At 39.0% G+C, this 15,170-nt stretch overlaps 1 protein-coding gene across 1 annotated transcript in view; it reads left to right on the forward strand.

Annotated features, from left to right (window-relative positions):
• The first annotated feature begins 9,023 nt into the window (after positions 1-9,023).
• ACVR2A (activin A receptor type 2A) overlaps positions 9,024-15,170 on the forward strand; it is a 79,640-nt gene continuing 73,493 nt past the window's right edge. The window contains exon 1 of the mRNA XM_006196141.3: positions 9,024-9,160. Coding sequence (XP_006196203.1) covers positions 9,106-9,160 — 55 coding nt within the window. The 5' untranslated portion in view covers positions 9,024-9,105. The remainder of the gene's footprint in view (positions 9,161-15,170) is intronic.

Here is a 15,170-nt window from a genome sequence, read left to right on the forward strand (position 1 = left end):
ATTCTCTGTTCGATTCTTTGCCAAATTGTTTTTTTACACTTAATTTCACCATATTTTACCCTGCATAGTTGAGGAGTCAGCAAATGCGGTAAGGGGAATTCACACAGAAGTTTGGGCTTCTTCCTTCGTGGTTTTCTCAACTCTTGGATCTTAGTCTTTCAAGCCCTAGTCACCTTGATAAACTCAAACTTTAACATATGTCTCCCTACCCTAGTAAGACTGCCATAAGCCCAGGCTGACACTTTCTTCTTAGCCTGTTACTTATGCCATGAATCTGTAAATACATTAAGTGAAAATTTGAGGTGAAAGTGGAGCTCAATTCATTAGTTTTCTCCTCTCTGGGATCTTCGTTCCTCCAGTGCTGGCTTCCTTAGTTCCTTTCTAGTGACTTCAAACAATTATATGTATTATTTCTAAATAGTTGTTCTCAGTAGGAGAGTTAAAGTGATAACATGCTATTCTATGATAGCCAGAAGTGGAAGTTGAACTATTTACTTTCAATTTGCAATTTTCCTTGATCTCTACTTTAAACATAGTATTCTCATTTGTGGTTTTAAAACTACAGAGTTAAAATTGAGTCAGAAAAATTATATATCTGGGTGGACTTGAAATAAGAGAAATAAGTCAGGAAAGCATCAATTCAAATATTGAATAAAATTTGTAAAATTGCTGTTTTTCTATGATTAGCCTAAATAACAAAGGGAAAATGGATTCCTGAATTATATAGGTGTTTGTCTAGTACTACAAATTCATCATACTGTGTATCCCAGGACTAATGTTAGTATTGAAAAACAAAATCAAAACATCTTTTTGATCTTACAAGTATAAAATTTAGTGCCTTTTTATAACATATATTTTTGTACTACTTTTTGAATTTATAATATATATTTCCTCCTTACAAAACGGTGAATTTGACAGCTTTGTATGTGTGTTTTTTTAAGTGAGAGAAGTAGGTCTCTCAGCTATGTAGCATAGGTCTTCTGGATGGGACATGCTCCATTTAGAGCTCTGTTTCCTGCTTGAAGGGACAATTAATATGCTTACTACTTGAGAAACAGCATGGCTCATTGGACTAAGCTTTGAGTCAATAGTTTGGAGTTATAATCCTACTTCTGCTACTGATTCAATTTGTACCCCTGGGCAAGCTATTCAACCTGTGTATTTGTTCACCTGAAAAATAGGATAAAATTATCACTCATTTGCAAGAGTAGCTAGTAATAACTGATTTTGAAAATAAGGGAATGCATACAATAAATTTTCACCAGTTAAAATTACTACAAACATTCTTACGATTCAGTTTCCCCTAAAGCCTCAGTACTGCTTTGATTAAAATTCTTCTGATCTAAGTTAAAATGAAGCACAATAAAGTGCAGTTAAGTGTTTTGCTTAATTTGCATGCTTAAACAGGTGGGAAAATCCAGTGTAGTTCAGCCTGAGAAAAGAAAAATGTTTTAAAAATAGAGAGAAAAATAATCTTTCTTCTCCCCATTGCTTTTTTAATTGTAAAAAGTATTATATATTATGCACATGTATTATTCTCTATTGCCAAATTGCAAAAATTCATATTTACAAACAATAATAACAATAAACTCACATCTATTCGTTTCCTATTTTCATTTATATTTTTTTAGAAATGGAGCTTTAATAATAATTATTCTTAAATTTTATGATAATTTTATCTCAGCACTTTTAAATGCTCTCACCATATTACAAAAGGGAGCAAATGTTCAGATCACCCCTTTGCCTGGTGCTTTATCTTACTTTGCACAGTCTATGCTTCTGAAAATATGAAGATTGAATTTTTTCGTATACAGAGAAATTTAAAATATACTTGTACTTTGTAAAGGTGCATTGAAAGGAAGCCTTAAAAAGAATGCTTTTAAATATTTAATAAATTATCCTCAATTTATTTCATAAGTTTGAATTTAATGTAAAATAGAAGACAATCAATTGTCTGTCTTTACCATGTGTCTTCTTTTATCTGCTTCTAGTATATTTGCAATTTCTCTGAGACTCAGTTTTTTTTCTTGTCTATGAAATTATAATATTACCAAGGCTATGTACCTCACAGAGTTGTAATTAAAATTAAGAATGTATATGAAAACACTGTAAAAACCATTTATCTTGCTAATGTTGAAGAATGCTATCATCTAATAGCCTCCAAGTAACATCCTTGTAGTCTCAAAGCCTTACTGTTTTTACTTAACAGGCCTAATCTTTGATTTCAACACCCTTGCAAATTTCCCATCCAGCTCCCTGGATGTTTTGGCATCCAATTTTTTCATCTCCTCATTGCCAATGACCATTTTTTTCTATTACTGCAATGGTAAATCCCTGGCCACTGTCATCACCAGATACTCCCCTCCAACACATTGAATTCTTGTTCTTAGATTATAGCTTCTATCCTGCAAGCTCATTTGCTTAAATATCTGCCAGGAAGCAATGATTCCTCCAAATGGTGTCAGCCTTCTAATCTGTTACACCTACCACTTCTTTCTACTCACAACAGCTTCTTCTGGACTATACTTCCTTCTTATGCAACTCAAATTTCACTATTTATTGTTCCAATGTCCCCTATACAACTCCCATAACTTCCTTGTTCCTCTCTTGCTCAAAATCACTTACTTAACTAATTCAACCATTGAAGAAGTCAATCATCTGCCTTCTCTGTGCCTGCCCATGACTATGTGTTGGGCAGCTAACTAACAGCTGGAGAGACTGGAGTCGTGATAAATATGATCTCCAACCTCAAATGGGTGCTCACTGAACCCTGGCAATTCTACTATAATGTTTTTCTCTCCAACCTCAATTAGGATCTATTTTGTAACTTTTCATCATGCCCTTTGCACTTTAAGCTGAAACCTTGCTTTATATTTCAGGGAATTTACAGCTCTCAGCTGGGAATATCATTACCCTCCAGTGTCCAGTTCTACAAACTCACATGCTTATGCTTGCCCTTTCTTCTTCCTGCCTGCCTAAGTATGGCTTCTGTTGAAACGACTGTCAAGGAAAGCATTCTCCCTTGAACACATCCAATGGCCCCTTTTCTTTTTACTCTTCAATTTACTGATGTCTCTACAGATGTCAATATTGTCCCTATGTCCCTCTTACAAAACAGTTTCATGTAGGACATCTCTCTCTCCCTTGGTTTTAATCTCCTCTCTCTGGCTTTTTCATCCCCTTTCCTGGGTTTTAATCCTCTACTTGCTAAATTTCTTCTCTCTGTCCACTGGCTATTTAGATGCTCTCATTCATTTCCATGGCCTTAAATACAATTTGTGTGCTGATTATTTCCAATTTTTTATCTATGGGATTGCATGTGCATCCAAACTTCAACCACCTGCATCCAACTGCTTACTCTACAGCTCCATTTGGATGTCTCACAGGTGTCTCAGATTTAACATTTTCAAAATTGAATTCCTTCACTATTCACATCTCTACTCCCTTTTCTAATTTATCTCTCCCTCTAAATCTTGCCCATCTCAACAAATGAAACTACCTCTGCTCAATTGCTCAAGAAACTAGGTAGGAGTCATCCAGTTCATCAGCAAATTCTGTTGATTCTACTTCCAAAATATATCTTAAACCTGTGTGCTTCTTTCAATATTAGTTCATGGTACCATAATCACTTGCCCGACTTACTGCAACACCCTTCTAACTAGCTCTCTGCTTTCTTTGGTAATCTCTTGCAGTCTGTTCTTCATATAAAAGCAAGAGTAATCTTTCAAAAGATAAACCAGACCATGTAATTCCTTTACGTAGAACCCTCCAATGGTTGATACTTCACTTTGAATAGAATCTAAGAATCTTACTTTGGCCTGTAGAATCTTGCATAGTCTGGGGCCTGTATTCCTCTCTGTCCTTATTCATACCACTCTTCACTGCCACAAGAGCTTCCTTTCAATTTCTTGAACATATCATAGGTTTTGTACATAACTGTTCCTTCTTTACCAGCTCCTCTCAGGGCTAGCTCCTTTTCATCTTGTAGGTTTCAGTTTAAATGCCACTTCCTTAGTAAGACCTTCCTGAATCATGCTCTCTAAATAGGCCCCCTCTTCCTATTCAGTACTACCACTCTTATTCTTTATCTCAACATCCTGTCAATTTTTATAAATAATCCTTCCCATTTGACAATTACTTGTTTACTTGCTCTTTTTCTGTCTTCCTTGTGATACTGTAAGCTCAATGAAGGCAGAGACTTTGTTTCATTTATCACTATACAATCAACACCTAGCACAAATCTTACAGCGAATAATTACTTGTCAAATAAATACCACAAAGATAGACAATGTAATGAAAATGACTGATCCTTATGCAGTCTCGCATTATAGAAAATTTTAGGACTATAGCATTAAAGCTTTATTCAAGATTTTAAGCATTTGTTGAATGGACGGAGGGCACTATTTTTGAGAGTCTTGGTTATATAGCCTATTCTCTACTCCAATGCCTTTCACATTATATGGTGAATTTCCAGTCTATGAGACCTTTGTAAAATACAATAAAATTAAATTACTAAAAACATGAAATAATAATAAAATGTGAGCCCAGTTATTTTTTTATTACCTTCAGCAAAGTAAAATTACTCTTGTCAAATTTCTACAAAACTTAAATAGTTGTCGTTAATGTCTATACTAATCTCACTGAAGATCAGTAATAAATAGTTTGAGACTAACATTGGCTTGAAAACTGCACTTTGAATAGTGTTGGTTTACTCCAACTTGAATGACTTAGGTCACTGGCATTTGTTTAGGTGGGGTATCTCAAAACCTCAACCATTCTTCGTTATAATCTAATAGTTGAAAACTATTAGAAATAAAATAGTTATAAAACTAGGCATCAAATAGCTATAGCATTTATAACATAGTTTAAAATTTAGAAATAAAATAATTAGAAAACTATTAGAAATAAGATAGAAAATTAAGTCACTGTGGTCATGAATATGAATTGGAGGGTAGGGGAAAAAAACAAACCTTCCCTGAATGAAGCCTGTAATTTCTATTTCCCACATTTACTGGACTTTGAAGGAGGTGATGGGGGTGGGGGGAGTCAAATGTTACCCTTGGGATGTTACAGAGAAACCAACTGATGGTTGAGATTTCATTACTAGCTGGGTTAATGTAGCCTTTTTTTAAATCAAAGTGCTGGATACATTATTTCCATCATAGCTAGTTTCTCTTGACTCTTCTAACTCACTTTCCTAAACTAAAATACTCTGCCTCAATGTTTTGTCCTTAGCCATCCCCACATCCTTAATGTTCTCAGTAGGTGTCTTTTTTTTGCCCCATTGGCACAGTGTAGTGCCATGGCTAGGTAGAAAAGGGAAGAATAACATTAGCAAAAGCTAGAATATAGGGAGTTTTCTTCCTACCTTGAGCATTTAGGGTGAGAAGAATATTCATGGAAATATACTGATTATTATCTGCCTTCCTTTGACTTACCAAGTTACCGAGTTTGTTCCCCTTGTGTTATGCCTTACAGCTTAGGTATAAAAGAAATTCATTACTTGTGCCACTTCAGGAATGTCCATGTTATCTGAACACAGGAATAGATTTTTACAGTAGCTGAAAACAGCAGAAATATTTTAAATCCTTTATCTGAGGGGAATTCAACATCCCTTATTCCAAAGGGATTTGGTCATCTCCCTGAAATGAAGGAAGAGAGACTTGTCATGTTTTGCTTATATGTGGTTGTTGGTATATCCAAAGGCAGATGAATATTTTAAGGTGAATTTCCTCGTAATGTATGGCATACTCCTCAATCTCAAAAGCAAGTTCAATTCCAGCCCCATTTCAGAGTTGAAGATTGAAACTTAATTCATACCTTTTTGAGCCATGCGAGTTTCTAGCATAAAAAGAAATCATCCTTTGTTCTGGAAGCAGTCTATGATAGTCACTTGAATCTTTAGATTAAACTAGCTTCTCAAGATTCTTCCAGCTGGGAATAACTGGCAGTTCAACTGAACTTCTCATCAGTACTCTGGACTTGAAATTCTAGCATTGGAGTGGCTACAAGGCTAGGTATCAGGTTTGGAGACTGAGTGATGTTAGCTAAAGCTGTTAAACACATATTGTCTTACGCCCTGGCAGACCAGAATTCCTTTCATGTTTCCTTTTCCTTTCCTCTCCTTCCTTCCTAAACCCAGTTTGTACAGCTTGCATTGTGTTAGGGAGGTATTGGGTTTGTAGATAAGAAAAAGTGACTGTAGAAAATAGGAAGGAAAGAGGGGCAGTAGGGTTAGCTGCAGCTACCTCTATCTTCTTTTTAAGCTTTGGAATTCAAGTAGGAATTAGTCACATATTCTCATGTCTTCTTTGGATAAAATATTTTTGAATTAAAAAAAATGCAGAGGGTGGGGGTGAACACAGTTTTAGAAACAAAATGGATAATTACTGTTACTGGATGTTAATAACTTCTCCCATGGAGATATTTTTAACTCTTTATCAGAGAATATAGTCTGGTGAAGACTTTGACTTCTTGCTCCTCTTTCATAATACAGAAAAATAGTTTTTCATCTTCTCTTTCATTTTCATACTGGAAATTTGGGTGGTAAGGTAAGAAATATATTTTCAAGTTTTAGTCCTATTACTGGTTATTCCAGTTATTCCACTTGCTCTGGTTTCACAATTCAAGCAATACTGAAGTGATGCAGAGATAAAGACAACAGTGAAGCCTGTTCCAGGGCATAACTAACATCAAATTCCTGAATGAACTAAATAAAATATACTCTTCCATTCCAGAAATGTTAGTGACAACTCTTAATTCAATCAGAGAATGGGAGGTTTATATTTATTACTCTGACTAGCTCATGAAGTCCAGAAGACTACCTAATATGAGATCATTTAGACACCTTGAAGACCAACTTGGGACTTTTCTTAACTGTTGCACAATATCATTCAAATTCTGAGCAACACGACTTGAGAACTGGAAATCTTGGAGAGAGTTTAAAGAGCCACAGTGATTACTAATAACCTTGACAAGTTGTAGAAATGGGCAGATAATTACAGGATGACTTTAATAGAAATACAGAGTAATTTAGAGGAAGAGAAAAATAAGACACTATAAATACAAGGGAGAAGGCTTGGCTTTGTGGGAAAATGTGGGAATTGGTAAACCACAAGTAAAACATGAATCAGCCAACAGTATTGTTGTATTTTTTTTATTATTAACCCTTCCCCCAGATTTGCAGATTACATGTGAGAATATTGTATTTAAGAAAAAAGAGTTATCCCCTAGTCATTTATACAATTGTTTATTAAGTACCTCTCATATCATACTAGACACTCTGAATGCTGGCATAAAATGGGAAAGAAGACATAAGACCCCACCTTACGGAGCTTGCTAAAGTGTGGTCAGTGGCAAAGCTAGTACCTTTACCACTCTCTCCAGTTTGTACTCCGTAGGCAGCTTCCAGTATAGCAAATACCTCAAGCTCCCTGAGGTAGGGATCCTACTTTTTTTTTACATTTTCGATCCCATTCCGTGCCTAGCACAGCATTTTGTGAGCAATCAACTTGGAGGAAGAGGTAAAAAATAAGCCCTAAAAGAACTGAAATTCAGAAAAATAAACACTTGTCTGACCATCAAATATGTCGATCGAAATCCGCAGGTTTTCTCTTCAGCGCCTAATAAATGTTTGCGAACTTATTACATGCAGAACAGTTCTCAACACAATGCTTTGTGTATAAAAGGGACGGTGGGAATGGCTTCATATTGCACATCGTTATAATTGCCGTGGAAATCCTGACCGGGTGGACAGCCCATCCTCCGTGCTTCCCCTACCCCCTTCTCCCTTTTCACTTTTAGCCGAAAGACAAAACGCTTAAAGCAGAAGCCACAGGGGTGGGACGCACCGTTAAGACTGGGGGTGCAGACACCAGCTCCCGCAGCTCTTCAGGCGCGGAGGACCCGCGCCCACCCCCGGCTTCCCGGCGCCGGGAATCTCAGAGCGGACGAGGCGTCCCTCCAGAGGAAAGACAGGGCGCCGCAGACACCCCCTCGGAGGAGTCACCGGCCACCCGCCCCGCCCCGCCCCGGGGTCCTATTCCTCTTGGGTTGCCCCCGACCATTCGGGCGTGCGCTCCACAGAGAGGCCAGTGGAGCACGATTAGGAAACCAGGCACCCGAGACCCCGACAGCATTCACCCTCCCACCCTCTCGAGCCCCACAGCCCAGCAGGCCGAGCAGGCCGGACGACGAGGCCTCGCGGTAACGAGCCTCGGTCCGCCCCGCCTCCTCCCCCTCCTGCCGGCCCCGCCCTCGCTCTCTCACCCCTCCCCCTCTCCCGCCTCACTTCCCCGACAATCTCCTCGCGCTCCCAGCCCGGCACGCGCGCTGCGCCCGGCCGCCGCCGCCGCCGCCGCCGCCGCCACCGCCGCTGCGGAGCGTTCCTTCGCGGTGCCTAGCTTCCAGCTTCGGGCCGGAACCGGAAGTTTAGGGGGCGGGGCCGGCGGAGGCCAGAGGACCGAAAACGCGGCCGAGCCCGGAGCCCGGAGCCGGAGCCAGAGCCTGGACCAGAACTTGGCCGCCGCCTGCACCGCCGTCGCCGCTGCCGCCGCCCGCCTCTCCTTCCCCGCGCCGCCGCCGCCGCCTCGGCCACCACCGCCGCGAGCTCGGCCGCCACTGGTCCGCGGACTTTGGGTGTCCGGGTTGAAGGTCGGTCCGGACGTCGGACCCAGCTCGGTTCCCGGGCTGTCCGGGCGGCAGCGGACGCCGCCGCCGCCGCCGCCGCCTCGTCGCCTCAGCCTGGCGTTTTGTTCCGAGAGACCCGAGAGGCGAGCGGAGCTGACAGTGATTTTGACAGTGATTTAAACCCGCTTTTGTTGTTGGCTTTTCGTTGTTTGGTTTTGTGTGTTGTGCTTGTGTGTGGCGGTTTTTCCCCCGTGGTGCATTTTTTTTTTATTGTTGTGCTCTCTTTATTTTTAATTTTTTCTTTTTTTTTTTTGACCCCGTGAACGTTTTGGTTTTTTTTTTTTTTTTTTTTTGGTCGGGGCTTCCGAATATGTTTTATGACGGTTGATTTTACACCAGGAGGTTTGTCTCCGAGGAAGACCCAAGGAACTGGATATCTAGAGAGAACTTCCTACGGCTTCCCGGCGCCTCGGGAAAATGGGAGCTGCTGCAAAGTTGGCGTTCGCCGTCTTTCTTATCTCTTGTTCTTCAGGTAGGTGCCTGGAGCGCGGCGCGGCGGGGCTGCTGCTGCTGCCGCTGCTGCCGCTGCTGGCGGCCGCAGTTGTTGGGTCGGCGAGCTCCAGTGCAGCCTAGGGAGAGGTTCCCCCCCACCCCGAGCCCCTCGGCTGCCGCCCCCCGGGTCTGATTGTGATCTGGAAACCTCCATGAATTTTTTTCGTTCCGAGTTAGGTTGGCGAACTGGTAAGAGTGACTGCTCTGTTGTTGTGGAAGTGAGAAGTCATGGTTTGTGGCCATAACACTGGATGACAGCGCTGGTTGGGTTGCAGTTAAGCCACAGATACCACAAGTGACAATTTATGCAAAGGTTTGAGACTCGAAAGACGTATTCCAAAATGTCACTTAGTGTGGCATCCTCCAAAATAAGGGTGTGTGTGTGTGTGTGTGTGTGTGTGTTTAAACGTCTTTTAATTAGTGCTTCGCTGACTATCACGGCAGAGATCAAGTCAGTTGTTACTTAATTTTCACCGTGAGAAACAATGCCTTCTATCAGCAATTTCATCTGGGTCTCTCCACGTTTTCTTCAACTTCGGTGTCCAGCAGTGTTAAAAATAGTTGTAGTTGTTGTTGTTGTTGGAGTATTAACAATAACCCAGTGCAGAAGAGGTATGCCGCTGTGTGTTGGTAATGTGCTGGCTTTCAACCACCATTTATGTGCTCTTTTCTGGCATAGATTTTGCTTACCTACAGAATACTTATTTTAAACGCGTTGTATTGAAGCATTGTTTTCGGTTTAGAACAGCCCATTTGAAATTGTTTATACTGTCAAATACACTGTAGTCATAAAATAGGTTTTGGCCCAAGGTTGGAGGAATAATCTGGCTCCTTTATACTTGAAATTTTGATTTTGTGAGAACGTTCTGTGGTTGCAACCAGTGGTTGGGAAACTAGTCTTTTGTATTTGAAATTCTGTAAATGAATACAGCATCTAGCTCAAAGGTGTGCAGATGTCCGTAACAGAAGAGTTAGTCTGATAGATAAAACAATTTTAAAGTGGCAGTGGATCTATTTATCATAAAATTCAATATTCAGTTACTAGGTTGTGAGGTAGAATGATAAGGGACAACAAATTGACAGGTTTCAGGGCCATGTCTTTATCTCGTTTGCCACAGGGTAATTAGAGGGTGGTAGTCTTTTCTTTGTGTACCTCTGTGGGGTGTGTGTGTGTGTCCATCCATCCTCCCTGCCCCCCTTTTAATAGAATCTTTTGTAATGTATAGAATTTTGCTGAATGGTACATTTCCTTGTGGTTAATAAATGGATAAAGTCTAGTCTTATGTCTGTAGTGATATTGATCAGTTCCGGGTGGGCTGAATGTGTTGTGAAATGGCGATCTTTGCCAGAGATTAACCAAAAGAATCATGTCTGTTTAAATGGAAGAAGCAACATGCTTAAGGCAGGCTGACAGTTCTTTTTGTGCACCGTTTGGGGAAGAAGATAAACAATGGTGTCTCTGAAATGAATGAATACCTAGATAACATTAAACCACTTGCTTTTTGACATAACTTAACCATGTAGTTTATGTTTTTCCTGTAGTACTCTTCCACCTCTGCCCCTATATGTTCTGGTTGGTGAACTCCTCTTGTTCAAATCCCTTTTTCTGATCTCCTGCCCTTGGGGAGGAGGGGCATCATGGCCACTGACCAAGGAATTGTGGATATTATTCCCTTCCAAACCCACCTGAGTCACACTAATTGGTAAAGGAGGTTATTCTTGAGCCGTCTCAAGGTATTACTTCTGGAAAAGCAGGCTGTCGCTACAGATCTTACAGCTTCCTCTGCTTGGTTTGGGAGTAAAAAGAGTAGAGCGTTAGTTTCTTGTAGGATTGTTTTCACTGGGCCAGGAGGTTAATAGCTAAAATTTTGAAATAAAGTAATTTTGTTGCTATAGAGCACATAGATATTTCACTTACATTGAACTAATTAAGTATTGTTGCATAGTTCTTTAAAAAAAAAAGCAATCTTAGTTGAACTAAATAAAATTCTATTGAAGATAATTGAAATAATCTTAAAGACTTTAATCCATATTTGTACATGAAGATTTCTAGAACTTAAAATGTCTGATTTTTTAGAGGGCTTTTGTTATGCATCAAATACACTCTTAAAAAAGGATTATTATGTTTCTTTTCCTAATTGATTTTCCTATGTAATGTGTAAACTGGCTTGGTGGAAGCATGAGAATGGCTATTTTTATGAGAATTTTAAAATTTCTCTATTTGTCAATTTTTTGTTTATAGAAATTTGATTTTTTAAAAAATCAAATGGAGTATAGTAGCAAAGAGCAGTTTTATTTCAGGTATTTAGGATGGCTGTTTACTGTTTTCTTTATTATTTTGTGGACTTTGATTTTTCATTTTCCATCTCACGGTATGTATACTCAAGATGGATTATGCAGACTATTCCTGTAGGATATGTCCAGGTGTATAATTCTCTCATCTCATTCTGGGGGAAACATTTTTGAGTTTTGCCCTCATCCTGAAATGCCTTCAGATTCCCTTTGATTTCAGATTTTTTTCATTCCTCTTTTCCTTCCTCACATTCTGTTTTAAAACACAAGTGTACTTCTTAGTTGTTTTGTTTTTAAAGCATTGTGGCTAATTTGTGTCATTCTCTAAATCTGTTAAAATGTGAGGATGAGTTTAATACTTGCTCTAGTACTTAAATTTATCCTTCCTAGAGTGGTGCAGCTTTTGTGGTATTTGAGTTGCATTGAGTAAGCTGAGAATTCTTTTGGATTCTGTGGGAACTAGAACAATCTGGTCCATATATTTGATGAGAAAAGAAATGGAAATAAAGTAATCCTGTGCATTTTCTTCAGCTCCGCTAGGCAGTACTTGGTGTGTGTGTGCGTGCGTATGTATGTGTGTTTCTGTGAGTGTATGTGTGGTCGGAGGGGGAATTGGCAGTACAGTGAATCTTCTGGGACTCTTCTGAACTTTGACTAACAAGTGACATCTATTAAATGCTTTGTTTACTAAAAGGCAGAATCTCGTAAGTATAACCAGTGATCAAATTCTATGTAACATATTGGAACATTAAGACCAGAAGAAAAACAAAACAACCCCCCCCCATTTTGAATTTTTTTCTATTTGTGATAAACCAGTAGTTCTCAAGCTTGAGTGACTTTTGCTCCTCAACCCCTCAGCTCTCCCCCAAGGGACATTTGGAGACATTTTTGGTTGTCACAACTGTGGGAGAGAAGGGGAGGGTATGCTACTGGCATCTAGTGGGTAGAGGACCGGGCTGCTGCTAATCATCCTCTAATGCATAGGACAGCCTTCTACAGCAAAGAGTTATCTGGTTCAAATTGTCAATAGTGTTGAGGTTGAGAACCCCTATTCTAAACTCTTAATTTTTAAAAGCATTAGTATATTGGTAAAAGGGCTCTGCTCCCCCTCCCACAATCATCTGAATTTTACAAGTACGTGGTATTAATGATCTTCAGGTGACCTCGTATTGATTTTTTTTCATATTTTAATTATCTTTTAAAATTAGAATAATCAAAGAAATAGACTATAAGTATACACATTATTTCATCCTTTTATACTTTATTCATAACAGCCAGCAAAATATTTTTCTTAAACTCTCCAATCCCTTGTTATGACTGCTTATGAAGACTGCATGTTCATGGATATGATGAATGATTGGTCAGGGTATCAAGTTTACTTATATTTGCTTTTGATCCTGTAGTCTCTTTGCTGTAATAATCATCTTTGTGAATATTTCCTTTTATCGTTTTTGAAATCATTAGGTGATGTGGTGACAGCAGGTGTGTATGTGTGTGTGTGAGAGAGAGAGACCTGGAGGGAGAGACAATCAGTGAGTGTGTGTATTAGTTTAACATGGTGCCTGAAAGTTTTGTAAGTTTCGTATTGAAGAAATAGTTTCACTATTATGTGTTTTATGAATGGTTTCAAGGTGTAAATTCATTTTTTATAAGAATATTTCCTTTATCTAGCAAACTTTAATTCCAAGAAACTTTTAAAGTGATTTCTTAATTACATACTTTTCTTGAGAATCATTATGAGTTTTGGTTACCATTAGACTCATTTAGGCTATACTGCTAAATAATATTCTATGATCTATTGCTGACCCTTGTCCTTTTTGAGGTTAAACTTTGACCATAAATAGTAAGTGCTTGCCATGTTTTGAACTCTGGTTTTAAGGAAGTTAACTCAGCCAGCCAGGATAAGAATTAACAGTGAAATTCTTAAAATAAGCAGCACTGCATCATAGAGAGGAAAAATTCTGAAGTTGCTCCCACAAAAAGTATGCAGACAAGCCTCAGAGTGCCTTTGTAACACCTCCCCACACATTCTCTGGTAGTAACTGACATTTTCACCCTTTGTGTCCATCAGACTCATTGTTTCTTAAGAAGTAAAGCATAACTAAACCAAATGAGACTTTAATAATCTTTAAATTGCCCTTTTAGATTCTAAATCTGTTTTGTTGCTTTTTTACTTTTGTTAGCACTCTTCTCATCTTTGGTGTCTCATAAATCTGTGATTTAAATTTGCCTTTTCATGCTCTTATGTTGCCACTCTCATGATGCCCCTCAGATAGTAAGTTAGGTAAGTTAGGCAACATTTACTTTCAAGGTCTCTAGTACTCATCAGTTTTATTCCTTGTTCTGTAACTCATCATTTCTTTCATTCCATTTGATTTCAGATTTTTCCCTTTCCACTTTCTTCCCTTTATCTTCTCTGTCCTTTCTTATTTCCCTATCCTGTAGGCTGCTTGCTTATAGAAACCACTCATTGCTTAGGTATCAAGGGTGGCTCAAGACTGCTTACCCTTGGTTTAAATGAAAATGGATTGAGTTTAGAATGCTTGAGAATTGACCAGGTAGTCTTTCCCACTGTTCTTTCATTTGTTGGTTTCTGGAATACCACACACACACCTGGGAGTGATTGGAGTCAGATGACTTGAACTTTAGATTGTTCTTTTTTTTTTTGTTTAATATTCTGACTTTCTTTAACTCTTTGCTGCTTTCAAAAAGTATGTCTCTTATTATTCATTCATCATCTCTGTTTAAGCCAAAATTTGACCGGACCAGGGAGTGTATTTATTGCCACCACATTGGAACCACATTAGACTTCCTCTGTAGCTTTAATTCTGTTAGGTTATAATAGTCATGTCTAGACAGAACATTGATTTCAAATTGACTATTGAACATGAATGTTCCAGGAATAGTGTATAGAGGAAGGAGAAGGAGAAGTCAAGAAGGTAAGAAAACTGCAGATAGCAATTGACTTTCTGTCATTCTCCAATTAGTTTTCTGTTAGTCACTTTTATATACCCAGCACATCTAGTGGTCAGGCTTTGATTAGTAAAGGAACCTATAGGGAATGTGTTGTTGTCTCTGAGGTTGGATTTCTTAAAATGTTAGAATTGTGGACTTAAGAGAAAAAAATGGGAACGTGTTAGGGATACTGAACAAGTAAGCATTCGTGGTGGACAGTAGACTTGGGTTCTAGTGCCAGCACTGCTGCTCTCTAGCTCATCAATCATTTCTCTTACCTGTATGATTGTAGTACCTTTCTACAGTGATGACTAGCTAGTTTCCTGCCACTAGTTCCTCTTCCAGTCCATTTACATAGCTGCCAGATTGACCTCATTAAAAAATAAATCTGAGTATGTCACTCTTGCTTAAAACCTTTCACTCACTATGTCACCTTTAGCATAAAATCTTAAATCTTAGAATGGTATTTAGGGTCCTTTATCATTTGGTTCCTGCCTGTTCATTCTAACCTGTTGGTATAGTAGCTAAGAGTATAGGATCTGGAGTTAGACTTTCTTGGTTTACATCCTTGATTCACAACTTAACCTTGGGCAGATCACATCACCCTTTGTGTTTTTGTCATCTACTAAATGGGGAGATTAATAGTGCCTACCTCAGATAGTGGTATGACAATAAAATGTCACCTGAATGCTAGGTATTCTGCTGTGGCTCCTCCTCAGCATGAGTCCTATATTCCAGATATA

This window comes from Vicugna pacos, chromosome 5, assembly GCF_048564905.1.
Source record: "Vicugna pacos chromosome 5, VicPac4, whole genome shotgun sequence".
Taxonomy (NCBI): domain Eukaryota; kingdom Metazoa; phylum Chordata; class Mammalia; order Artiodactyla; family Camelidae; genus Vicugna; species Vicugna pacos.